This window comes from Balaenoptera musculus, chromosome 8 (assembly GCF_009873245.2).
Source record: "Balaenoptera musculus isolate JJ_BM4_2016_0621 chromosome 8, mBalMus1.pri.v3, whole genome shotgun sequence".
NCBI classification, from domain to species: Eukaryota; Metazoa; Chordata; class Mammalia; order Artiodactyla; family Balaenopteridae; genus Balaenoptera; species Balaenoptera musculus.
Window position 1 is genome coordinate 70,170,512 of NC_045792.1, and position 27,341 is coordinate 70,197,852.

The 27,341-nt window shown below is 50.9% G+C and overlaps 1 protein-coding gene across 4 annotated transcripts in view; it reads right to left on the bottom strand.

The window, feature by feature from the left end:
- Positions 1-26,793, bottom strand: part of PLEKHA7 (pleckstrin homology domain containing A7) — a 213,268-nt gene extending 186,475 nt beyond the window's left edge. For all 4 annotated transcript variants that reach the window (XM_036859553.1, XM_036859555.1, XM_036859554.1 and 1 more), the window contains exons 1-3: positions 26,680-26,793; positions 26,487-26,563; positions 26,334-26,391 (exon numbers count right to left, since the gene is read on the bottom strand). In XM_036859553.1, coding sequence (XP_036715448.1) covers positions 26,334-26,391; positions 26,487-26,563; positions 26,680-26,765 — 221 coding nt within the window. In that variant the 5' untranslated portion in view covers positions 26,766-26,793. The remainder of the gene's footprint in view (positions 1-26,333; positions 26,392-26,486; positions 26,564-26,679) is intronic.
- Between the last annotated feature and the right edge of the window lie 548 nt (positions 26,794-27,341).

Genomic DNA, 27,341 nt, shown 5'->3' on the forward strand with positions numbered 1-27,341 from the left:
AAAAAAAGTCCTGTCTGACACCCTCCTTAACTCTGTGATGCCATCTTCTTTGACCAAAAGAAGTGTCTGGGCATCCTATACCACAAATATTCTCGGTGCCAGAAGACTGGGCACCTCCTCACCCTGTCTGCATTTTCCTCCGTCTGGGCTCCTCAAGGCAGATGCTTCTGCCCCATTCACCTAGGAATTCCCAGCACCTGGCCCAGGGCTGGCACACAGCAGGTGCCCACCAGACATTTGTGAATAAATCAACCCACTTCGAGGCCCTTGGTCCGTCCTTATATTTTTATTTCTTTATGCACCACCTCACATACTGCTCTTCATTTTACTGGATATGAGAAAGGGCAGAAGTACATAAAAATTGAAATAGAAATGGACCTTGCCTTGAAGAAATCTATAACCAGGTGAAGGGGGGAGATGTCGACACAAATAGTAATATGAAGCAGGACAGTCACGTGAGCAGCACATACAGTGCCGGAAGAGTGAGGGGGAAGAGTGCGGCAGGGGGTGGCAGGGCTGCACATAAGTAGATATGGGCAGGTTAGAAGGGAGAGGAAAGTGGGAAGCCTGCTCATTCCCTCATTTATTCAACATTAACTTTTAAGGTTTTCTCTGACAGACACTGTGCTGAGTGCTAAGAATACAGAGATGAATGAATAAAACATGAGGAGAACTCACAGGTTAATGTGGAGACAGAGAAGCATTAGTGTAAACTAAGGTGATAGGTAGCAGGAGAGGATGCTAGGATATAAGCTCCACGAGCACAGACACCTTTGCTTCGTTCACTGCTGTACTCCCCAGCACTTATAACACTGCAGGCTCATAAAAGCTCCTCATGACATACTTGATGAATAAACGAATGAAAGCACCAACAAAGGGATGTCACAAAGCCTCAGTGGAGGCGGGTCAGGGAAGGTTTCCTGAGGGAATGTCTGAGTCTTAAGGATGCATCGGAGTTACCTGGATGGAAAGGGGGCATTGCTGGTGCTGGGAACTGCAAAAGCAAAGGCACAGAAGGAAGAAAGTGCTACAAACACTACGATGTTGTTGGGTTGTGCTCAGGCCAAGGCGAACACTGTGATCCGATAGGACACAGATCACATATATAGAAGCCCCAAGTTAAGAACACCTTGGGGGTTTCCCTGGTGGTGCAGTGGTTGGGAATCCGCCTGCCAATGCAGGGTACACGGGTTCAAGCCCTGCTCTGGGAGGATCCCACATGCCGCAGAGCAACTAAGCCCGTGCACCACAACTACTGAGGCTGCGCTCTAGAGCCCGTGAGCCACAACTACTGAAGCCTGCGTGCCTAGAGCCCGTGCTCCGCAACAAGAGAAGCCACCACAATGAGAAGCCCACTCACCTCAACGAAGAGTGGCCCCTGCTCACAGCAATTAGAGAAAGCCTGCGTGCAGCAACGAAGACCCAATGCAGCCAAAAATAAATAAAATAAATAAATTAAAAAAAAAAAAAAAAGAACACCTTGGAAGGCCCTGATCTGGAGGCACGTTAGGATGAGGTCTTTGGGCCCCTGGAGAGAGGACAGGACCAAAGCAGGACAACCATTCAGGACCAACTGCACTAGTCCAAGTTTGAGCTGGTGACGTCAGGGCCCTCAGTAGGCACCAGAGCAAGGCACTGTGCAGGAACCTTCACCAACCACAGGTGCCAGACCCCACTGGGGAGGCAGATGGCCAAAATGAGCCACAAAACACCGTGAGCATGCGGGAGAAGGGCAGTCCCATCACAGCCCTCATAGGAATGCTGCAAAACTGCTTGGGGGAGATGGGAGCAGAACCATGTCACATCTTGTACACAAACCAAAGCAGGGACTCCTGTGACTGGCTGGGGGCAAGGAGGAAGTCAGGGAGAGAAACCAGAAAAAATGCCCACGATTTATTTCATTTGCACTTTGAACACACGAGAACCGGGAAGACACCCTGGCCCAAGAGTGGAGAAACCTGGCTGCAATCCCAACTATCACCAATGACCTGAGTGACCTTGGACAGGTTACCTCACCCCTGGAGCTCAGCTTCCCCATCTATAAACCGAGCTGCCACCATGGGCCCCAGCCCATCCCACCCCTAACAGCATCCTGGAAAGGCTCTAACAGATAAATACCAGCTCTGTATGGTACTTTATAAAGCACCTACTGTGTGCTCTTCCTTGTACCAGAGGGGAGGCAGGAAAAGGACATGCCCAGCCCCTGCCCCCAGGAAAGGTTTTAACAAGGGGCCCAAGCAGGCAGTGCGGGAATCCGGGGAGAGCATTCTCAGGACATTCTCCGGCCAGTCTGACTGCCCATTCCAGCCCAGGGAGGGGGAGAGGAAGTAGTGAGCTGTTTTACAATCCGTCAAATTAATTGCCCCAAATGGGAAATTTACAGGCATCCCTACAGCCTCCTGTGTATCCCATAATCTCCCACGGTCCTAATCTCCTGAGAAAGAATGTGTGGGCTGTAATCTTTCCAGCCCACTGTTCTCAGGGGCAATGCCTTGGAAAAACCTCAGTCCCTACCAGTGGTCACCCCCAACCAAAAGTCCACCAGCTGGGGGCTGGCCAGGGCCTGACTCCACCCACCAGGAGCCAGCTCAATTGACCTTGACCTAAGACTCTGGCCTCAGCAAGGAGACCTGCCCAACCAGCCCCTTTGGTAAATACAACTTTGGTCTCTCCTCCTTTACCTTCTTAAGAGGAATAGCCTGCCGGGAGACAGAACCAGGAAAAATGGCAACTGGGCTGACTCATCCATGGAGTAAGGTGAAAACCTGGAGGAGGTGTCAGGCGTTGGTTCTAACCTCAGCTCACCCTAAACCTGCTAGGAAACCCTCTTCCCATCTGGGCCTTACCTTCATCTGAGAAATGAAAAGAATGTAAAACAGCCTCCCCAAAACTTCTCACCCTGCCTCTTCCTGCCCCATGTTCCACCAGCAAACTGCAGTAAACCCGGGTCCCTTTCAACCATGAGAGAGCTTCGTGCTCTATTGCCAGGAAGGGAAGAGTCTTCCAGCTGGCAGGCAACACCCCACCCCAATAAGGAGACTCCCTACCTACCCCAGCATCTGACTCTCTCCCTCCATGTCATTTATACCCCACACATGCCTTTGACTCCTCCAGGACCTTGCCCCCTTCCCTGCATAATGAAATCTTTGTCTAGGCCCTACTCACATGTCACTTCCTCCATGAAGGCCTCCTGGATCTCTCCTTTCTCAACACCTATCCCAGTCTCTCCTTTTGCCTCCTCCACTCATGGGCCTTGAAGGCAGGGGACTCTCTTGCTTATCGCTAGTGATGGGGAATTCACTTTATCACAAAATATTTCACAGGGTTCCGCACAAACCTGGAGTCAGCTCTCCAAAGCACCTCACCTAACAAGTCCTCGATCACCACTGCGTGAAATTTCCTAGACACGGAACGGCCAAGCTCCTTGAAGTTGATTACACTCCTGGTGGCCAGAGCTGCACCCATTAACAACCAGTGTTTGAACCCTCTCTCCTTGACAAAGCATTTTCTCACTCACTACCTGATAAAAGGCCAACAGGTGAGGACCTGACATGATCCCCTTTACACAGAGAGCAAATGCATGTCCAAGGTCATACAGCCGTAAGGGGCTGAGCCAAGGTTCAAACCCAGGTCTTCTAATTCTGATTCTAACCCTGTGTTTGCTCCACCACCCCTGGAGGCACATACAACCCTGGAGTCTGCTGAGGAGATCTGGGTTTGGGAGAGATACAATCTAAACCCTTCCCTTCTGTACCCCCTCCCAGGACCCATACCCAAAACAGCAGACACAGCCACAGTCAGGGGCTCTGGGCAGAGGAATGATAGAGGGCATTTAGTCCATACTCTCCACTGCTTCCATCTGTGCTTGATTACCTCTGGGGACAGTATCTCACTACATCCCGAGATACGTTAGAAGGTTCTGTTATAAACCTGGAGCCAAAACCTTTCTCTGTAGCTTTCCCAGAGAATAAGACTCTTCTACGTGACAGCCCTTCAGATATTTGCAGCCAGCCCCCATTTTCCTGTGGGTCTCCTCTTCCCCACATGAAACACCCCCAGTTCCTGCAGATGTTCTTCAGGAGACAAGGTTTCCAGTGCCCATGACAGTCAGAAGGGCTTAATCTAGTCACATCCCTCTTTAAAGGGTGATCTCAGAAGGGACCCCAATACTCCATCTGTGATCTCCCCCAAGCAGGGCAGCACCACCATCTCCCAAGTCATGAGCACTATACTTCCATTAACGCAGGCTAAAACAAAATTAGCATTCTGGCTGGTCACATCATCCTGGAGACTCCTATGGAGTCCATGGTCAATAAACCCCTTTGCCTAGAGCTGCATCTCCAAGAGGACCCTGGCTGTGCTGGGGCATGGACGAAACTCACTCTCCTCAGCCGGATAGAGCAGAAAGCGCAGGAAATTTGGAGTCAGACCTGGGTTGGAATCCTGGTCCTGCCACTTATTTACTAAGTGACCCAGACAAATTACTCACCCTCTCCGAATTTCAATTTCCTCAGCTACAAAATGGAGGAATATTTTTACCTCAGCAGGCCAATTTTAGGAATAAATAAGATAAAGTATGTAAGCACCTAGCCAAGAACAAGAGCTTGCCCAAGGTCAAGTAACTGGTTGGGTTGGGATAAGAGTCAAACCAAGCCTGCCAACCCAAAGCTTTGTGGCCTTAGTCACCATGCTCCAGCCTCACCCTGTTTTCTTTGTCCCACAGCCTTTCCATGCTGAATATCACCCTTGGTTTGTCTTTCTCCCTGCACTGGACTGTAAATTCCTTGACAACATCCTTGTCTTTGTAGCCCCAGAATCTGGCATGGTGCCACCTGGTAGGAGCTAATGAATGCTGATGAACGAATGATTATATGAACAAATTAATTGAACTAATATCAAGAAGACAGGCCCGGGCCTTCCCTGGTGGCGCAGTGGTTGAGAGTCTGCCTGCCAGTGCAGGGGACGTGGGTTCGAGCCCTGGTCTGGGAGGATCCCATATGCCGCGGAGCAGCTGGGCCCGTGAGCCACAATTGCTGAGCCTGCGCGTCTGGAGCCTGTGCTCCGCAACAAGAGAGGCCGCGATAGTGAGAGGCCCGCGCACCGCGATGAAGAGTGGCCCCCGCTTGCCACAACTAGAGAAAGCCCTCGCAGAGAAACGAAGACCCAACACAGCCATAAATAAAATAAATAAATAAAGTTAAAAAAAAAAAAAAAAAAAAGAAGACAGGCCCTTTCTCTAATTCCACCAGCACGGGCTGGGTAGCAAGAAGCATTTATTTCATAAGGGCTTTAAGATACTGAATCATGCCAGCACTACCCACTCCCCCTACAACAGGGAAGCCCATTTCACAGTCCCCATTCTTTCCTCAGGCTCCTCCCCTACCCAGGATATAACAAAGTTCTGCCTTCCCAAACACAAAATCTCCAAGACTGGGGAGGTTTGCTCTAAGCGGCTCCCAGAGCCAGGCTGAGCTGCATGCACTCACATGAGCATTGTTTGGGATGGTCCCTGGTGACCCCAGGATACACAGGTCCTATGTGGGGGGAAGGTTGGTGCCAGGGTTTCTCCAGACCCAGACTGCTGGGGCTTCATTAAAAACATCTTCTCCCTCTTCTCAGGTAATTAATAATGGGAGAAAAAAAAAATCTGTTCATATTCAACAGGCTGTCTTAAAACCATCCAAGCCACACCTGATGGAGCATTCCTGTCTCTCCATCTGCGCCACTGCTTGACGCCACACTGCCCCTGTGACTCATATACTAACCGTTCTTTACAGCCTGGTTGTGAGCTCCCCTTTAGAGCCTTTCTTAGTTATTCCCAAGGCTCTGGAGTCAGTGAGAGCCTTGATTACATCACTTCTGAGCCTTAATTTCCCCCATCCATCATAGGGGCACTCAATCGTCAACCTCAAGGTTACAACATGGTTGAGAGTGAAATAACCATTGCGACCACGTGCTACAAACAACAGGTGTTCACTGAACCTCAGTTTCTTTCCTTCCAGTCTGTTACATCCTGTGCCCTGAATCAGACTGTTGTCCTGGGCATAGCTCAGCTCCAACTCTGCAGGGAGAACCTCGAGAGATGGACACCATCTCCTCTGGCCACCGCAAGTATTTGTATGGCTTTGAGAACTCAAAGGGCGTTCAAGTATCCCTCATGGTTAGTTGGTAAGCCAACCCATTTTAATTCCCCATGGTCAATGTGGACAGGCATGATAGAAAATGTCTATTTTCAGATGATTCCCCAGAAGGGGTGACTGGAAGCCAGCATGGAGATAAATAAGGACACCATGTGGTCCCCACACTGGGGAGGAGTCTCTGGGGACACCCGAGACAGAGCACCCAAGGCCTGTGCCTCTTAGGCCATAGCAGGGAGGCACCACTCAGTGGTTGACGGACTTCTCAGGCAGAGTCCCAAGGAAAGATTATCACAGAGTTCAGTGAACCATTCAATAAATTCATCCAACACTTATTTTCTCTCACCACACACACAAGAAAAGTAACCATGTGAAGTGATGCATCTGTTAACTACCTCGATTGTGGTGATCATTTCACAATGTGCATGTATATCAAAATGCCAAGTAATACATCTTAAATATATACAATTTTTATTTGTCAATCATACCTCATCAAGCTAAAAAAACTATTTTCTGAACACCTACTTGTTCCAACCACTATTCTAGGCACTAGAGGTATAGCCTTGAACAAAACAGGCACTATTCTGTGTCATCACGGACGTCAAATTCTAGTGGGACTACTGGGCATATACCCTGATAAAACCATAATTCAAAAAGAGTCATGTACCACAATGCTCACTGCAGCTCTATTTACAATAGCCATGACATGGAAGCAACCTAAGTGTCCATCGACAGATGAATGGATAAAGAAGATGTGGCACATATATACAATGGAATATTACTCAGCCATAAAAAGAAACAAAATTGAGTTATTTGTAGTGAGGTGGGTGGACCCAGAGTCTGTCATACAGAGTGAAGTAAGTCAGAAAGAGAAAAACAAATACCGTATGCTAACACATATATATGGAATCTAAAAAAAAAAAAAAAAAGTTCTGAAGAACCTAGGGGCAGGACAGGAATAAAGATGCAGATGTAGAGAATAGACTTGAGGACACGGGGAGAGGGAAGGGTAAGCTGGAACGAAGTGAGAGACTGACATGGACTTATATATACTACCAAATATAAAACAGAAGCAGCCACATAGCACAGGGAGATCAGCTGGGTGCTTTGTGACCACCTAGAGGGGTGGGATAGGGAGGGTGGGAGGGAGACGCAAGAGGGAGGAGATATGGGGATATATGTATATGTATAGCTGATTCACTTTGTTATACAGCAGAAACTAACACACCATTGTTAAGCAATTATACTCCAATAAAGATGTTAAAAAAAAATTCTAGTGGGAGACAACTAAACAAGTTAAAATTGTAATATGTCTGGGTCGAGTTGAGAATTCTAAAAATAAGAAAAAAAGAAAGTAGGGTTAAGGAAATAGATTGTGCTGGGGGAGAGGAGTCAAGAAAGGCCACCTTGGCGCAGTGGTTAAGAATCTGCCTGCCAATGCGGAGGACACAGGTTCAATCCCTGGTACGGGAAGATCCCACATGCCGCGGACCAACTAAGCCCGTGCGCCACAACTACTGAGCCTGCGCTCTAGAGCCCGGGAACCACAACTACTGAGCCTGCGTGCCACAACTACTGAAGCCCGCGCACCTAGAGCCTGTGCTCCGCAACCAGAGAAGCCACCACAGTGAGAAGCCCACGCACCGTAACGAAGAGTAGCCCCCGCTCAACACAACTAGAGAAAGCCTGTGCACAGCAACGAAGACCCACTGCAACCAAAAATAAAATAAATTAAAAAAAAAAAAAAGAAAGAAAGGCCACCTTGAAGGGGTGACACCTGAGCAGAGACCTGAAAAAAGTGAGGGAGCAGTAGGCTGTGGGAATATCTGAAGGAAAACATCCCAGACAGAGGGAACAGTGAGTGCAAAGCCCCTACAGCTGGTTGTGCTCACGTGTTTGAGGAACAGCAAGGAGGCCAACGTGCCTGGAGCAGAGTGTCAGGGAGAACAGGAGGAAATGAGGTAACGGGGTTCATGGGGGAGCAAATGACACAGGGCCTTGAGGGCCTCTGTGAGGACTCTGGATTCTCTGTGTGAGATGGGAACCCTTAGGTGGTTTGAGGTGATCCAACTTCCACTGTAGAACAACCTCTGGCTACTAATACCAGGGGAGGGGGAGAGAAACACAGGGACCAGCTAGGAGGGTACTGCGATAGTCCAGGCAACAGATAACAGTGGTGAGGACTAGGGTGGTAACAGGCTGTGAGAATGGTCTGATTCTTGACATATTTTGAAGCAGAGCCAGTAGATTTTAAAACTTCCCTGAAAATGTGTCTGATGCCAGGTAGTCCTGAGCTTTACCGGCTGCTTGTACTGCGAGACCGAAAGACAAATTGAATTTGGTCTACCAAGCCCCAGCACGGGCGTACAAGCGTGGAAAATGCATCACTGCAGGGCTGCAGGCAGGAAGCCACGTGTCTGTGTGCCAAGGGAGGTGGGGATGCTGTCACCTGGCCGGAGGGGCCTCTCCCAGCAGGACTCACCACTACTCCTACCTCCCCGCAGACCCCACCCCCATTCCACCCCCAGCCTCTGAAGGGCTGGATGACTCAAGGGCAAACTGCTCCTGGCGTTTCAAGGTGGAAGAAGAACTCAAGGAAGCCCAGTGAGGCACTTGGGGATCTGGGTCCAAGCCCGGCTCCTACCACCTCCCACTGTGTGACTCTGGGTAAATCACCTGTGTCTGGGTCTGAGTTCCACATGTGTAAATGAGAATCATAACACACCACCTTGTGAGGGGTTCTTGTGAGGTTTAAATGAATTAACATATGTATCATGCTATGCAAAAGATGGCTTAGAATCACAATACACCAGCCATTCCCAGTCGTGAGACCCTGGACTCACAGCCTCCCTGGGCCTCTGTGTTCTCATCTGTAAAATGGGGGGATATCCTGTGATAAACCATAATGGAAAAAAGTATTAAAAAAAAGAATGTGTATATATATATAAATATATATATATATACACACACACGTATAACTGAATCACTTTGCTGTACAGCAGTAATTAACACAACATTGTAAATCAACTATACTTCAATAAAAAAATAAAAAATAATAAATATATATAAAGTGGGGGAGAATGACACCTTTTAGGGTTACCATGAGGATCAAAGCAAATAATCCATACAAAGGGTTGGCCACAAAAAAAGCACCTCAATGGCTGTGAAATCCCCTCCAGGCCTCTAAGTGATATTTGATCTGATCCTCTGGAATCCTCTTCCATGCCATCATCTCGTCCCTGCCAACTCTGTCCACCTTTCCCATCTGGGAGGAAGCGGAGGCATCAGGAAGACCCTTGGCTCACACTCTCCCCTCGTGCCACATTCATGTCAGGCTCTGAGTACCGGGAGCCCACTCCTACAGGCTCAAAGTTCCCAGCAATTTTAAACGTGGCCTCGGGCTCCAATTCACCAGAAACAGCCAGCACCTGTGGGTCATCCATGGAGGCTTTTGCTGTCTCAGTTCTGGAGGTTCTCCCTGCTGCTGGCACGGACCTCCCAGAGCCGTTCAGATGAAGGACCAGTGAGCACACAGTAGGCGCCGAAGAAGTGGTTGTTCTGTGGTTACAGAAACAAGCCTGGGGCACCCTCCTGACTCAGGATTGCAGACCCGAAAAACAACACAGGGGCCACGGTTACACGGTTCCACCTCACATGACTGCAATGTCATTTCCACACAATTTCCATCATACCCACAACCTCAGTTAAAGTTTAAAAGTCCTGCGCAAGGACCTTCAGCAGATCCTGCATATAAATCATCAACCACAGAAATAAGTCCTGAAGGCCTCAGAGAAATCAGGACGGACCAAAGAAAAATGAGGCAGAGGGCCTAAGAGAAAAGTGAAAGCCTTCTCCATTTTCCTCTTTTCTACCATGCCTGGGTGGGATTTAAGGAAGTTGGGAGGGAGAAGGAACGAGGGAGTAAAGGGTGTTACTGTCTGTCAGATAATTAAGTCTGTGAAGAATTATGATGCGCTGTGGGGAACAAAAGCCTAAATATAGAGTTTTTCCTCAAAGTCTTCTTCATTTGGAGTTACATTTAGTTCCATTAACCTGAGTCCACTAACCTATTTTCATTCCCTTATTTCTCTTACTCTCAGCCCCCGTACCCTTTCCCAGAAGCACACGGGCCTGCGAACCAGACTTCCTCTGTCGGTGGGATGGGGCCGAGGCCACCTGGCGACAGGACTTCTGCACACAGCACAGGCTGAGGAGGGACGAGGTAAGGAGGACAAGGCAGCCCTTGGCAGCTGCCCCTTAGAAGGCCCCAGCGTTTGAGCGAGGGTGAGGGTGGCTCTCGCACTTCCAGGGGGTCAGGTTTTAACTAGGTCACCCCTTGGACACTCACACCACCACTCACTCTTTATCTCCATCTCTTTCTATTTTAAGGCAGGAGTGCTGCCAGGCAGTGGTGTGGGTTTCCCAGCTTCTCCTCCTCTGGAGGCCAAGCCCTCACCTGCCAGGTGGGATGTCTTTCAGGCTTCAACCTACTTCCTCCAGCCCCACCTCTCGGGACTCCTGAGCCAGAGTTTGGGAGAGTGACCAGCACACCCAGGATATCCCACCTTCCTCCCTCACAACCCCGGGGGCTCCATTACACCCCTCCTTAAGCCCAGATCCACACCACCCTCACGATGAAGCCCCAGCTCCTCTAAGCAGCCCTTCCTGCAGCCTCCTTCCTCTCTCAATGTCCTTGAACATGCCACCTTCTCACCTAGCTCTGCCCATGCTGCTTCCTCTCCCTTGAACATCCAAACTCTCTTTCACCACCCAACAAATCCCTGCTTGTTTTCCAAGGTCCAGCTCAGGCTCCCCGCACCCCCCCCCCAGGAAGCTTTCCCTGGCCACCCATCTCTGTGGCCCTCTAATCCCCATGTTTCCCTTATCAAGTCATTTGCACAGTATCCTCTAGTTGTTGATGTCTGTGTCCCCACCAGAGAACAGGCTCCTAAGCTCCTTGAGGCCACCAATGGCACTTTGATTCCTTAACTGAATGCCTACCATGTAGCAGATACCTTCTGAGAGCCAGCAATATACCAGTGAACACAACAGACAAAATGCCTGCCCTCATGGAGCTCATATTCTAGTGATAATAATAGTGAACACTCAAGAGTACTTTATTCAAGGGACTTGCCTGCTGGCGCAGTGGTTAAGAATCCACCTGCCAACGCAGGGGACACGGGTTACAGCCCTGGTCCGAGAAGATCCCACATGCCACGTAGCAACTAAGCCCGTGCGCCGCAACTACTGAGCTTGTGCTCTAGAGCCCGCAAGCCACAACTACTGAAGCCCGCACGCCTAGAGCCCGTGCTCTGCAACGAGAAGCCACCACAATGAGAAGCCTGCACACCGCAACAGAGAGTAGCCCCCGCTCGCTGCAACTAGAGAAAGCCAGTGCACAGCAACGAAGACCCAATGCAGCCAAAAATAAATAAATAAATAAAAATTTATTAAAAGAAAAAGAGTACTTTATTCAAGACTCTTCTGAGTACTTAATGTTAATTCATTTTATCTCCACCACAATTATTATTATCCCCATTTCACAGAGGAAGAAACTGAGGCTCCATATTACATAATTTGCTCAGGATCCACAAGCTAGTAAGTGGTAGGGCTTGGATTCAAACCCAGGCAATCTTGTGCTAAACCATGCTCCCAACCACTGGGCCCTTCTGCCTCCCATAGCTGTTTTCTCTACTCTGCTTTACCCATTTTGGTATCCACAGTGCCCAGGCTAGTGCTTGGCACACACTGAGAGCTCAGTAAAGGTCTGCTAAATGAAGGGACTGCCCCCCCCCAGTAATGAATGCTGGTCCCCCTGCCTGAGGCACCCACTCCTCCTCTCATCCCCACCCAGTCCAGCTCACAAGACCCCTCAGTCTTCCCTGACTCATCCAGCCACTGAATTATTTCCTCCTGGACGCTCCTCTCCATGCTGTACCTGCACTACTTACCTGACACTTAATCACACACCACCTGACCATCCTATGGCCTGAAACTGTGTGGACATCTTGTTTTGCCAGCTCCCTGATATCCCCCAGAGTAGAACAAATATGGTGCCAGGCACACAGCAAAAATGGACACAAATATACAAAACTGAATCTTGCCTCCCCTCTCCATTTTTCCATTATCACAGGAGCTATTTTTCCCCTTGCCCAGGGGAAGCAAGCCAGGGCCCGGGTCAGACACAACATTTGCTGCAACTATATCTGAATTGCCTAAATGCATAAGCTGTAACAGCCACGGTCATAATTAGGGTGCAGCTATGGTTAAAACCAGCAAGTAGAGTGGGCCATTTTTAACCCCTTGGGCAAAATACATCAAGCTGTTCAATGCCCTCTATTAGAAAATGCCCATAACTGAGAATCTGAGCTAGGCAGTACCCACAGGTACCCTCTGTGTATATCACAAGACAAGAGTCCCTGCTGGATGTAAGTCAAGGAATCGCCCAAATACGCTTGGACCAGTGCAGCTACTACAGGAAAAAAAAGACAAAATACCCACTGTTAATGGAAATACTTGCTAAAATTGATCGAACTCTAAAATGTTCCAGGGATTGAGTACTTTACATGTATTACTCTCATGCAACCAGTGCAAAAATCCCATGGGGCAGATGCCAGCGCTTGCCCCATTTTATTTAGAGGTTAAATAAAACGACGTGGCCACAAAGTTGGGCTGCCTGTGCGCTTGCCCACAACCCCAGAGCTGCCCTATCTAAAGTCTGGAGTGGAACAGCTGAACTGTATGTGAGCCTGAGTCCAGACGGAAGCACTCAGCACTCAGGGAGGTGGTCCCTCCACCTATCCCACCTGCTAACAACACCCCCGGCAGGTGCAGCCAGGGCTGGGAGGGGAATAGGCCTGAGGCCACATCCAGCTCCAGAAAGGTTCAGAGGGGCGGGGGGGGGGGGGGGGGGGCGGGGTAGGGAGGGGGTATCAATCTTCGGCGGGAAGTAGGCCGAGCTACCAGGCCCTTTTCTCACGTCACACAAGCATGGGTCCGTTGTGGATCTGTCAGAACCCAGTGAGATTGCCCTGCCCGGAGGCTCTGCTTGTGAGCCAAGGACATTTCTGCTCCCTCCCCCAGGTGGCCAGTGCTCCCATCACCACCCCCCTTACAATAACCCTGAGGCGACTATGGGGACGGAAAAGCCAGCCACCTTCTCCCTGCTTCAGCCCACAGACTGCCTCCCTCTCCTCCCACCAGGAATGTCCGAGGACAGGGGCCTGAGCAATGACCCGGAGGCTGCAGGAAAGTACTAGATGTGAGGTTTTCATGCTAACTCTCCTCAAAAGGCCAAACCTTTTCACTATGAAGGGGAGTTGACTTTCAAAATCTTCTTTCCACTTTGGGTGGGACTAGGGGAGGGAGGTGTCCATCCCTAAAAGGAGTCAGGGCCAAAGGAAAGGCTTTTGGTTAAAAGGATCTCTTTCCTCTCCTAGACCCCATGCTCCTGCCAGATGGGGGAGGAGGAGCGGCTCAGGGAGCAGGGGAACCTAACCAGCCCGTGGCTTTCCTCTGTCACTGGCACTCTGGGCAGAGAAAGATGGTGAAGACCTGGGGGCCTGCCTCAGCCAGTCTCTGAGCTCAGGATATGGTCCTCTGGACAGAGTCTGTGCCAGCCATTTCCAGGCACACCCTCTCCGGGAGGGACCACTGCAAAGTCCAGGGGGTTCTCTACAGTTGGATGTACGTGTGTTAGGGCAGGGGGGTGATAATTCCTACCAGACCAGCCAGGGCTCCGTCCAGGAGCTGACGCAACAGAAGGCCTGACACGGTTTGCTCCCAGTGAGTCCTAGGCCAACAGCCCAGACCACATCCTTGCCTCTCTCTCCCCGGCCACAGCCCCTCAGTGACGTGTGTGAAGCTAGAGCTTTTCCCTGAAACAAAATGGAGACAGTCTCCACAGCACGGCCCACCATGGAATGTGGTGGAGACAGGCCAAGCAGGGCACAAAGGGACCATGAGGACCCCAAATAAGGACAGCTGGGGTTGATCCCACCCCTGCCACCTAACATCTGTGCCGAGAGTTCCGTAACCTCCTCATCTATGAAGTGAGGATCATAACAGGACCTGCCTCATAGGGTTGGTACGAGGGTTACATGAGCCCACATCTGTTAAGCCCCTAGAACAGCGCACATAGTGTGCGCTAGATAAACATTTATAAAACAAACGAGTAAATAAGGACTCAACAAAAGCAACTGGCTTCTCACTGTGACAGTCCCCCTGCCCCAGCACTCAGCTTACTGCACCCGAAACCCAAGGAAAATCCAACAAAGGCCTTAAAGAAAAAAAGAATTCTCAAACCCTTCCACGAACTCAAGGAGGTAATCCAGCACCAAGCAGGTCCTCCCTGCCCCAAGGAGCAGCCTCAAAAGGCCCAGCAAGATCACTGCACAACATGATTATTATATCTTAAATCACTGTGCTCCTCAGACACATGGAGTTTTTGAAATAAAAAGAGTGTGCTTTGGATTCTAATTTAAATTATGTATCCATTCACAGACTAGGAAGTCAATTACTCTTCCCTCCCCCAAAGAACTAATATCACCCGCCCAGAATTTTAGAAACCATATGGTGCCAAACACACCAACACATCCATGCATTCTCAGGTGAGGAGGGCCGGCGGAAAGTCAAAGCAGAGGTTGAGTGAGCTCTCTCCAGCTCCCACCTACACACCAGGGCTAAAAAAAAATGTAATTATTCAAAGCCTCGGCAAATGGATGTAATTTCAGGTACCGCCAATTCTGCTTAGAAATACATTAATGGGTACAGGGATTATAGATATTCAGCTTCACAGCATCCATGTGTCTATTTTTTTAAAATCCCCAGGTCAAATGTGTTGAGAAATCTTTCCAAACACTCTCATGGGCAGGGAAGGGAATGATTTGCCCTCCCTGGGACGCTGACCACTGACTTTGTGTCCCTCCTCACCCCTTCAGCTTACAACCCCAATTTACTCCTAACTCCAGTCAAGCCTCTCTCCTTGTGTGCCTGCCAGTGTCAAGAGGGTCATGCCAAACGTCAGATCAACAAACCCACGCTGATTTGGCTGAGCACCGACTCTGTGCCTGACACTGTCCCCAGGGAGTTGGTGAGCCGTTCACGGCGCTGAGCCACAATCCTGCCCCCACCCCATCTTCCCCAGGAGCAGCTCAGGAAAGACTGCAACACCAGACTCCTCTAAGACTCATCATCACAACTGTCTGCCGGGACACATTTATTCTTCTCCCACACAGAGGAAGCATTCCCATTTCTCAACTTAATTGCAGCTGCTTGCCTGCTCTGGCTATCAATGTCAATCACTCAGAACAACCCTCCCCTCACCCCAGCCCCTCCTCTGCCCTCAGGAGGATCTCTAAGTGGTCATGGGGCTCTGAGGTGTGGAATGGCTAGCCCACCCCCCAGGCAGACACAGTCCCCACTCAATGGTCACCCAAAAGACCAGCCACACTGCCAACTTGGGGGCTGACAGCATCATCTGGGCAGAGGGGAGGAGAGCGTATTCCCAACCTCCACGGAGGAAACCAGAGGTCCCAGGGAGCCTGGCTCTCCAGGATCTAACTGGGGTCACGGGCTGGGCATTACTGATAGCTGTACCCACTGATGCTCTCTCAAGGCCTTTCTCGAAGCTCCATCCAATGAATCCTGACAGACGTCCTCTCTAAATGAAAGGGCTCACGAGGCCTAAGCACCTATTATGTGCTAAACAGCATGCTAGGAGCTTCAGATGGGCCATCACATTTAATTCTCACATAACACTTGGGAGGAAAGTAGCGCAGCCATCACTGCACAGATCGGGAAGCTGAAGCTCCGAGACGTTTTCATTTTCAGGGTCCATAAGAATCACCCACGGAGCTTGTAATAATGCTGATTCCCAGTCCACCCCCTAGAAGTTATGCCTCAGCACAGAACACAGCTTCTGCTTCGTGTCTACCCTCCCTGCTCCCTCATCAAGTGTTTTAAGACAGATACCAGGGTTATTGCTTCCAAAACAAAGAGCTCAGACGCCCTGCCAGGCAGTGCAAACACTAATACTAACACCTGGGAACCCTCTCCCTGGTGGTGGTGGTGGCAGCAGGGGATAGATGAGGAGGAAACCAAAACAGCCCATTTGGAAAATGTGTCCAACACAAGTACAAGAAAAATACTCATTTTCTCTCAGGTTGGACACAGCCAGACAGGGCTTCGAGGAATCATTTCTTTGACATTTAGCAACAACCATTCAGTGCCCAGCTTCCTTTTAAAGACAAGTCTCAACAAGAAAGCACAATTCTGCCTCCTGTTAGCCTGATCTCAGGAAACTTCCCCCAAGAGAACGAGCTCCTTTGATTGGGCCACATTTCCCAGGCTCCCCTTATGGGAGCGGCAATGGTTAATAGTTAATGCTGGGCTTCCCTGGTGGCGCAGTGGTTGAGAGTCTGCCTGCTAATGCAGGGGATGCGGGTTCGAGCCCTGGTCTGGGAAGATCCCACATGCCGCGGAGCAACTAGGCCCGTGAGCCACAACTACTGAGCCTGCGCGTCTGGAGCCTGTGCTCCACAACAAGAGAGGCCACGATAGTGAGAGGCCCGCGCACCGCGATGAAGAGTGGCCCCCGCTTGCCGCAACTAGAGAAAGCCCTCGCACAGAAACAAAGACCCAACACAGCTAAAAATAAATAAATTAATTAATTAATTTAAAAAAAATAGTTAATGCTAGTTATTATAGAGCATGGACGATTTGCCAGGCACTGTTCTAAGTTGGCAGTACAGTCACGGTCCCCATTTTACAGATGAAGAAACAGCTGAAGACACAGAGAGGTTTAAGTGACCTGCCCAAGCTGGCAGCAGAGCCAAGATTTCACCCCAGGCACCCGGACTCCAGAATCTGTGTTCTGTAACCCCCACGCAGCACCACCCCTCACATGTAGAATTTGGGGAACCCCTAGGCAAAATCCCCGATTACGTCACTCTCCTAAAGCCCTGCTACTAGTCAAGTGCGGTACCCAGGTCAAGTTCCTACTACTCAACTCAGTGCCAGCCTCTTCAGGACGCAGACAGGCACACACATACCCTCAGCCCCAGCTCCTTTGCATTTCCTCCACTGGCCTCTCCTGCCTTGGGCTGCCCACCACTCCGCTCCACAGCTGCCTGGCCTTCCTCACACTCACCCTCTGAAGCTCCCTAGGGCGCCCTCCTCAGGCTGCCAGCCCCAGTCACCCACACTGAAACTGCCCAGTATCCCTCTCCTCTCTTGGACTGGGCACTGCTGGAGGTCGGAGACAGTGACCTCCATTCCTCTCCACATCGCCCAGTGGGGAGATGGGCATATAGTAGATGTTCATCAGAGTCTAGATGCATCCTGGATCAAAAGCCATCCAGCCTGTGGTTAAATGCTCCTCCAGCAAGGTGCTGTCTGTGGACACACACAGAACCTATCCTCTCTAAAGTCGGTTTGGAGAGGACAGGATTATTGCAGAGGTTCCTGCCTTAACCTACAATACTGCTCTGCTTCCACACCTCCCGGGACGGAGATAGTCTCATCTCTCACTTCACCCAAGGGGAGAGAACACAAGAGGCTGTGCAGCCTGGGCCCAGGCACAGGGCTGGAATGGGATCTCTGCTCCCTTCATCCCCCGAGCACACTGCCCACCTCCCCCCAACCCCTCCCCATGCTGCAGTGTTCCAAGGAAGCACAGGAGGTAGCCCCTGGAAGAGAATGCATGCTAACCTCACGCTGTCAGACCTCAAGAGGGTGAGGGCTCTGCCTTGGCAGGAAAAGCCCCTGAAAAACCCTGAGAACACTGACTGTGACGTTGGAAACACTCTCCTGGCAGAACCTTGAAAGAGAAAGCCTGGCTCTAAGCAGGCTTAAGAGGCTCATCAGCCCCTAAGCTGTGGTCAGCTGACATCTGGGGGAAGGTCGGGGGATCTACTCCCCCAGAGCACCAGGGACCCAACCCACTGCCCTGCCTGGGAACCATCTACCCTGCCCATCGTTCTTCTATCCTGCGGGGGACTTTCTGAGGGAGGCCCAAGGGGGCGTCTGCCTCAGGGTCATCAGGGAAGGTACAGAGGACCAGTTGTGGGGAACAGACTGTAAAGGGAGGATTCAGGACAGAAGGGAAGGCGCGATGGGAGCCAGAAGACACCTCGCACCATGACAGAAACAGTACACAAATTTGTAGCCAAAAGGACCCGGGTTCAAGTCGCAGCTCCTCCACTGATGTTCTGGCCTTGAAAAGATCTTTTAACCCTTCTCCCACTCCCTGCCTCAAATGCTTGCTTGATCTGTAAAATGAGGACAAGAAAATAATAAAAATACCTGCTTCTAAAAAGAACGTACGTGTTTTTCAACAATCAAGAACCACGGAGATTATTACTGTTGACATCTGTGGCCCAGGCAGCACCAGAAAATGTCTGTCCTTCAGCTGTCAGAGCCGATAACCAGGTGGCCACCCAGATTAAGGATCAGACATCTGTGCAGCCCTCTAAATGCCCAGGAAAGAGACGAACCAGGAGCCGTTTTCATACCTCATTACTCAGGGATCTTGGTCCCCAGGTCCCGACAGCCTGGACAAGGTACCCATGGCCTTGGGACAGCATAGCTGCTGTTGGACAAGGTTATATAGTGGGTTTTTTTGTTTTTAATTAATTTATTTATTTTTGGCTGCGTTGGGTCTTCATTGCTGTGAAGATCGAGAAATAAATGTTTTGACAGCCACTTAAAAACAACAGACAAATAGAACCATATTCCCCCATGCCTTTCCCTCTGCCAATATTTACTTAAGACACCCTGCCAGTCTGCTGAAATGCTGCTGTCTTACACTGAGCAAAAAAGACTCAAACCCATGCTCTTTTCTGAAGACACAGAAAACTAGAGTAAGCACCTCACTAAATCACCAAATAGTTCCCATCATGCAGTGCTTTCTTAAATAAGCTCCTTTTCCCAAAGTCCTCAATTTAGGAAGCCCAAAATTTACTCCCATAAATATCAAGAGAATTATACCTACACCCACCGTCTTCACATACGCACTGCACTGCAAATCAGGGGTCACACCCTCACCACCCACCCACTGTCCTTTCTCTGAAAAAAAGAGCCTTAAGAAGCAAATTGCCACCATCTGTCTTAAAGAGGTTTTCCCAGATCTTTTCTAGGTTGGTTTTGAGACCGTGGCACAAATCACGGCTCTTAGTCCTCCCTCCGGCTCTCTACACAACACTGCTCTTGTTCCTTTTGCACAGAACCTAACATTTCAATCCATGAGCCAGTTTTCACCCTTGATAAAACAAGCAGGAAATGAAATATAAAGTGTGGGATTAGGCCAAGGCTTGCCAAGCTGGGAGAACCTTTTCTTAACCTTCAACAACAAGAGGTTTCAGAATTTCCCTTCTAAATAGATGTAAGCTGCTAGTTTCCCAGAAATTCTTTGTGGAACTGCTGCTTTCTGGTTTGAAATAAAGTTGCTGGGACTGCTGTTCCCAGCAACACCTCAATGAGAAAGATGACAAATGCTCGAAATAGCAGGCTGGCACGCTACAAGACAAATTTCACTACCATGAAGTTCAACATTTGTCTGGGGAGGAACATGTGGCAGACAGGACAGATTTCTTCCTGGGGTGCCCTGGAAGACTATCCCTTGAATGATGGCTTAATTAAACCTCAAGAGGGCAGCTTCCTGGGCCATCCAGTATTCACAGGCTTCTACACCTGGTACCTATGGCCATCTGGGGTCCCCACCTGGACATTCTGTCGCCCCTGGTTCAGCCTTCACTCCCTAACTCCTCTTCTCTCCCTTTCAGACTGAAGGATGGACTTTTAGAATAAAAAAACACACACACTCTAGATATTTAGCATTATTCCAGAGGAGTAATCCTTCTGAAGGAGACTTGAAGCCTTGGTTCACGCTTGGTCTCCACTCCCTGCCTCCGTAAGATGGGTTCTTAACTGCCCACTCCCAGCGCCCTGGAGCACTGCCCAGCACTGCTGCTCCTCACTCCTGTCCAGGGGGCCTGAGCACCGGCACCCTCACCCTGTGGTGTCTCGGAGTGAGGTATGATGGTGGTGATTCAGCCTATGAGGTCAATGCCCTGATGTCTGCATTTAAAGCTTTATATTCCACAGTATAGAGATGAACCATAAGATGTATGCTAATACTTTAAATTTCTAATTTTTTTAAACTTAGAATGACATTAAATAGCAAATAGAAATGCCATAACAAGTTGAGGGAAAGCCAGCAGAAGAAAGGAAAGCGCTTTATACTTTAATACCTTTTTTTTTAAATTGATTTATTTTATTTATTTTTGGCTACATTGGGTCTTCGTTGCTGCACGCGGGCTTTCTCTAGTTGCAGCGAGCGGGCTTCTCACTGCGGTGGCTTCTCTTGTTGTAGAGCACGGGCTCTAGGCTCGCGGGCTCAGTAGTTGTGGCTCACGGGCTCTAGAGCACAGGCCCAGTAGTTGTGGCGCAGGGGCTTAGTTGCTCCACAGCATGTGGGATCTTCTCAGACCAGGGCTCGAACCTGTGTCCCCTGCATTGGCAGGCGGATTCTTAACCACTGCGCCACCAGGGAAGCCCTACTTTAATACCTTTAATGGCACTTTTTTTTTTGAACAAGAGACCCTGCACTTTCATTTTGCACAGGGTCCTGCAAATCAGGTTGCCAGTCCTGCCCCAGGATCTGCTGCAATCCAAAGGGCTGGGGAGGGGAAACTGGCCTTACTCCAAGCCTTATTCCAGTACCCACAAAGAGAATGGCACCTACACAGCATGGCCTTAAAGGCTCCAAAGCTAAAACTAAGGGGGACTTAAAGCTAGAAGAGACCTTGTACAATCAGCTGTTTCCCACCAGGACCCTGGAGCCAAGTTACAGCAGACACCAAGGCCTGGCAACCAGAGAGGGAGGGAGGCCTGGTCCAAAGGCCAACAGATGTCCCGTTCCCCAGAAGCAGAGCATGAGGTTATGAGGTGAAGAAGACAAAGGAGGCCAGGTTCCCGCTTTGAGTGCTGTTCTTGACACCAAGCAACTACATCCAAGAAGCCTGAGGGCCAGGCACCAGCCCTGACAGGTGTGGTTCCTGGCCGCTTTGCTTCCTTCACCTTGCCCAGTTTCCCCTATTCCCCTGATCTACTTCAATAAATACCAAATGCCTACTCAGTGCCCAGTGCTGGGCTGGGCACCAAAGTCTCAGAGGAGGCAAGACCCCTCCTCTCTGCCATTCATCTTCCTTGTTGACTAGATCTATTCAAAGCCTGCTGTAGGGAGAACCCAACCCACAGGGTTTCATGATGAAACCCTGAAGCCCAGCCCACTGTAACACTCTAGCTCCCAAGGCCTCTTCTAGAACTTTTCCCTCATGGGTTTCATGTTTGAAAAGGCTGTGTCTGCCAAACTGTTTTTACTAAGTAATAATGGGGAATTCCCTGGATGTCCAGTGGTTAGGACTCCATGCTTCCAACTGCAGGGGGCACAGGTTTGATCCCTGGTCAGGAAACTAAGTTCCTGATAGCCACGCGGTGCAAAAAAAAAAATTAATGTCTTCCACTTCTTACTAATCAGAGACATGCACCACCACCAGACAGCACAGGACACCAGGGCTGCTGCCCTTCCAAGGCACTTCAATCCCCAGCAAAACAAAGAAGAGGTGCGGCCACGTGAGCCCTGGGCAGCTAGACTCGGAGCAGTGGCACATGGCACACAAGGCTCCTTCAAGTGTCAACGCTGGCTCTCACCTGTGATCTGGGGTAGAAGCCACCACCACCATGGCGACCATGAAGACCTACAGTCTAGTCCCAGCTCTAACACTTCGGCCAAATCACTGAACCTTCGTGAACCTGAGTTTCATCATCTGAAAAATGGGATAATCCCCGACCTGCTGCTTCTAGGGACTGTTAGAAGGATCAAATAAGAAAAGGTACTGGAGAAAGCCAACTGCCCTTTGCTGCCCGAATGCCCAGAATTATACAAGATTCCACATCGGTAAAATGGGACTAGTAACAGTTCCTACCTCATCAAGTTGTTGTGAGAATTAAGTCAGATAATAGCTATAAAACAGTTCCTGGCATTCTTCAAGGACTCAGAAAGATGAAGCTATTACATAATCGTTACTACTACTATTGCTGTTGCTGTTAATGACACTATTATCACAACCTGTTACCTGGCTAAGAGACTCATGGGAAAGCAAATAAGTTTTAGAGTACAAGAAGTCTTCTTAGGAGATATCAGCATCACCTAGTCTAGAATTGGGAGAACCACGTTTTGTCCCAAGTTAATCCAAAAATGAACCAAAAGTGCAGAAATCAAAACTAAAATCCACCTGCCTTAGCTCAAGGTTTTCTGCTTCAAGAAATTTTTCTCTGGAAAGTATTCAAACACCTGCTAAATATCAGGAGCAACTGATGCATCCTGAAAACCTCACACAACTCTCTGGTCCGAGGATCCAATGGGGAAAATAAAAGCAGCTGTGCCAATACTTTGTCCCTCTAACTGAGCCCTATTAGAGGAGGACCCAAAAAAAAAAAAAAAATTGAACACTCAGAAATGCTTGTAGCGAATCTAAGAAAGCAGAGTGAAGCAAAACATTTTTTATGTGGGGAAAAGGAGAACAATTACTCCCAAACCCTTAAGTCTCTCAAGAAATTGTCACGGGAGGTAGGAAATATAATCAGCTGCCACAGGGTCTCAGCTTCCCCACATGGTTCACCTTTGAGCGTGGGGACACTGTCACATCCTGCTTTCCCCTAGGCCTGGGAGGACACAGCATAGGCCCTGGGGGGTAGGGAACCAGAGCTTGCTGTAAGATGATCACCAGGGACTTGACACACAGTTACCACAGAAGAGTCAGCAAGAGACAGGAAGGTTGGGAGGCTGTGACTATGGCCTATAGAGTCCTACACACCCCTCAAGTCCCCCAGCCCAAGACTTTGCCTAGTACCTCATGAAAAAGACCGAAACTATCAGACAGGAACACCCACCTCTCCCCTCACCAACCTTATCAACCTCCTTACATCAGCTCTGGCACTCAGCCCTTCCTTTCCACAAACGGATGAAATGCCCTGTTCCCATCTGAGACCAGTGAGACTTAAGCCCTGGATGCCTTCCCTCCTACCTTCTCTGAAACACTGCTCCAGTAATTGTCCCATCTCTTTCCTGCATCATCTATTTCTCCATCTCTTCTGGATCATTCCCATCCAAACAAAACACGCTCTACAATCTCCCTCTAAAAAAAACCACCCCCCTCCAAATGTACATCCTCTCCAGTTCTCAGCTAGTTCCTCAACTCCACTCTGTAACAAAACCACCTGAAAGATTCACCTATACTTACTGACTCCATTTCCTTACCCCATGTGTTCTCTTCCACCTGTTCCACTCAGGATTTGTCCTTCAGGCTTCTGGGGGCCCTCATTCTCCTGGGTTTTCTCCTACCTTCTCAGTCCTTCTCCTTTGCCAATCTCCAAATGCTGCTCTGTCCCAAGGCTTAGGTCATCTTTCCTGTCTACACTCTTTTCCTAGGTGATTTCATCTAATCCTGTGGCCTTGAATAACACCTATAATACCCAAATGTATATCTCCAGTCCTCTCTCTTTCCTGGGCTCAGATTCACACATCTGACTAATTGATATATTCACATCTCAATGTAACATGACACAACGAGATCTCACGCTCTCCCCCACCCCAAACCTGCTCCTCCCGGCCTTCCCATCTCAGTGATATGAGCACCATCCACTCAGGTGCTCAAGCCCCTGGGAGTCATCTCTGACCCTTTTCCTTCTCTCGCAGACTGCAACCCAGTCACCAAGCCTGAATCTGACCACTTCTCTCCAGCTCCGATGCTACCTACCACCCTCAGTCAGGCCATCAGTGATGCTTGCCTGGATGACAGCAATAGCCTCCTACTACTATCCCTACAGTTGCCCACCTACAGCCCACTCTAGAACAGGCAGAGAGACCATTCTGAAAATGTAAATCAGGTGATTCCCTGCCGGTCCAGTGGTTAGGACTCAGAGCTTTCACTGCCGGGGCCCAGGTTCGATCCCTGGTCGGGGAACTGAGATCTTGCAAGCCGTCAAAAAAAAAAATTAAAAAGTAAATCAGGGCTTCCCTGGTGGCGCAGTGGTTGAGAATCTGCCTGCCAACGCAGGGGACACGGGTTCGAGCCCTGGTCTGGGAAGATCCCACATGCCGCGGAGCACCTAAGCCCGTGAGCCACAACTACTGAGCCTGCGCGTCTGGAGCTTGTGCTCCGCAATAAGAGAGGCCGCGACAGTGAGAGGCCCGCGCACCGCGATGAAGAGTGGCCCCCGCTCGCCACAACTGGAGAAAGCCCTCGCACAGAAACGAAGACCCAACACAGCTAAATATAATAAATAAATAATAAATAAATAAATTAAAAAAAAAAAAAAGTAAATCATTCGTGTCACTCCTTACCCTGGCTCACAAAGCTGTGTACCATTCAGCTCTCTCCTGTCTGTAACCTCTTCTCCTGCCACCTTCTCCCTTGTTACCACGTTCCAGACACACCGGCCTTTCTGCTCCTTGAACTCGAAGCTCTTTCGTGCCTTAAAGCCCTTCCACTGGCAGTTTCTCTCTTCCGGAAATGCTCTGCCACCTCATCCACAGAAGGATGGCTCTTTCTCGTCATTCAAATTTTACCTTAAATGTCACCTATTCAGAAACACCAACACTAACCTCCCAATCCAACCAAACTACCCAGTTACTTATCACATCACCTTATTTTAATTTTCTGCATAGTAGTTACCACTATCTGACATTATTCTTGTTTGTTTTTTTCATTTTTCGGTTTCCTCCCCTCCCCCACTCAACTGCAAGCTCCCTGAGCAGCCGACCAGTGAGTGTCTGCCTCCTCACTTCTGTAGTCCCAATGCTTACAACAATGTGTGGTACACAGGAGAAATCTAATAACATCAATGGATGCAGTTATGAGCCAGAGAGGCCCACTGACCAAGAGGTTTGAGGTCCCAGCCAGCTCCCCAACTTCTCTCTCAAATACAGATGTGAGGTAGGAGAGCAGAACCACAGTCACAGGGCTAGTGCTCATTTCTATAAATCTCATCCATCAGGATTTCAACCATCTGTCAGAGCCCAAACCGGGAGGGAGGCTCTGGGATGTTCTGCGACCATCCGAGCTTCGAATATGCTGCTCCACTACTGACTAGCAGTGTTTTAGTTGGTGAAGAAAGGAATTCTGACTCAGAGTCCCCCAAAATACACCAACCTCTATCCTTTTCCTAGTTTATTCATTCAGTGAACAAACATTTACCGAGTGCCTACTCTGTGCCAGGCACTGGGGTAAAGGATCAAAAGCAGTTTGTGACCTCATGGAGCTCACCTGCGAGCAGGCAGAGGGTTGCAGAGAAACGCTGCAACCCAGGTACACGCCCAGAGTGGGAAATTAAAGACTACACTAGTGTTAGCGTCAGAACGGCGCCTTAACTCACCGCCCCTCGATTTCATTTCTACAGACCTCGGTCTAGGGTACCTGACGGCTGGGGCAAGGCTCCCGAGCTTCGGCGGAAAAGCCACTGATTGACTAGCAGAGGCAGGAGTGATAGTCCCGGTAAAGCGCCAGCTGAAGACACCGAGTGGTCGAGGAATGCTATTGGCTGACCGGTTCCCCTCCCCAGCCCCGCCGCTCCCCCGCAGGCCCGCGCTTTGGAGAAGCGGGGCTGCGGTGCCGACCTTCCACCACCAACCCGGACAACGTGGCCGAAGAGAAAGACCCCCAGACGAGATGCCCTTCGTCTCTTTCCCCACCCCCCTCTCCTCCCCAACCCCAGTTGCCGGACCCGGGTCAGAACCCCTACTTCCGTTCTCCCCACCCCGGGCCATCCCGGCCCCGGCACCCGCCAGACTCCGCGCAGCCCGAGAGCCCAGCGCGGAGGTGTGTCCGACCCCTCACACCAGCGCCCCAAGCCCGCCCAATCGCCGCGTCCCGGGCGCAGTTTGAAGCCCCGGCGCCCGCATCGGGCGGGATACCGGACCCCGGCCCGGGCCCCCCTGCGGAGATGCGGCCCCCGCCTCGCCTCCCCCTGGAGCCCGCCGCACAACTCAGGCACAAAATAGCCTACATGAGTGCGGCCGCGGCGCAGTGCGCGCCAACTCGCCGGACCCGCGCGGGGGGAAGGGGGGCGGCGGTGCGGCGGGAAACGGGTCGGACCCCGAGGCACAGGTGAAGGCGCGGCGCCCCCGTCACTTACTCGATGAAGTAACTGGCGCCCTCCTCCGTGAAGCCCTCCTCCCAGCCGCGGGGCAGGTCTGTGGAAACGCGAGAAAAGTCCGGTCAAACTTGGGCCACCCAGGCGCACGACCCCCCTCCCCCGAGCGCCCCACCCCGCCGGCCTGGCGCCCACCTGAGCGGATCATGTGGCCGGAGTTGACGGGTTCCCCGGTGCGCGGGTGTAGCCAGGTCGTGCAGTGGAGCTGGTCGCTGCGGAGAGAGAGATGCACCTGTTAGAGCCGCCGCCGCTCTGGGGGCGCTCGCCCGGCCCCGCACCCCCTCCCGGCCCGCGCCCCAGCCCGCGTCCCCGCTTTCCCGCGCCGCACTTGATGAAGAAGACGCGGCCGTCCCGGCACACGCCGTAGGACCAGTGCTCAGGTAAAGTGTCCCGCCCGACCGCCGCCGCCGCCATGTTCGCCGCGCACTGAGTAGCCGCGGCCGCCGCGGGGAGGGAGGGAGGGGGCGGAGGCGGGGGAGGGGGCGGTGCGGGCGGCGTGCCGGCGGGCTCGGCCAGCGCGGGCCCGGACTGCGCCCCCGGGCGCTCCATTGCGGCGCTGGCTCCACGGGGTGCGGGCGTGCGGCGGCCAGGGCCCGGGCTGGCAGAGTCCCGGCACCGCCGCGGGAGTTCGCCGCTGCACCCGCCCGCCCCAGCGCGGTAGCCGCGGCCTTTGTCCCCGCGCCTTCCCCGCCCCCAGCCCGCCGCGCGCCCCTTGGCCCCTGAGGCCGCGAGACTCGAGCAGGGCGGGGGCCGCCTTCGGGGCGCGGCGGGCCAACTCCTGAGACAGGGTGCTCCCCGAATGCGCCGGTAAACCCCACCGGACCCCCACGCCACAACTCTCTCCAGGAACTGTACTTCTTTCTGAACCATGTAAACCTCAACAGGTTACTTCCATATTCCCTCCGAACCTCGGTTTCTTCCTCTGTAAAATAAAGTTAGTAATAAATACTACATGGGATTGTTCTGTAGATTAAATGAAATAACAGTGGT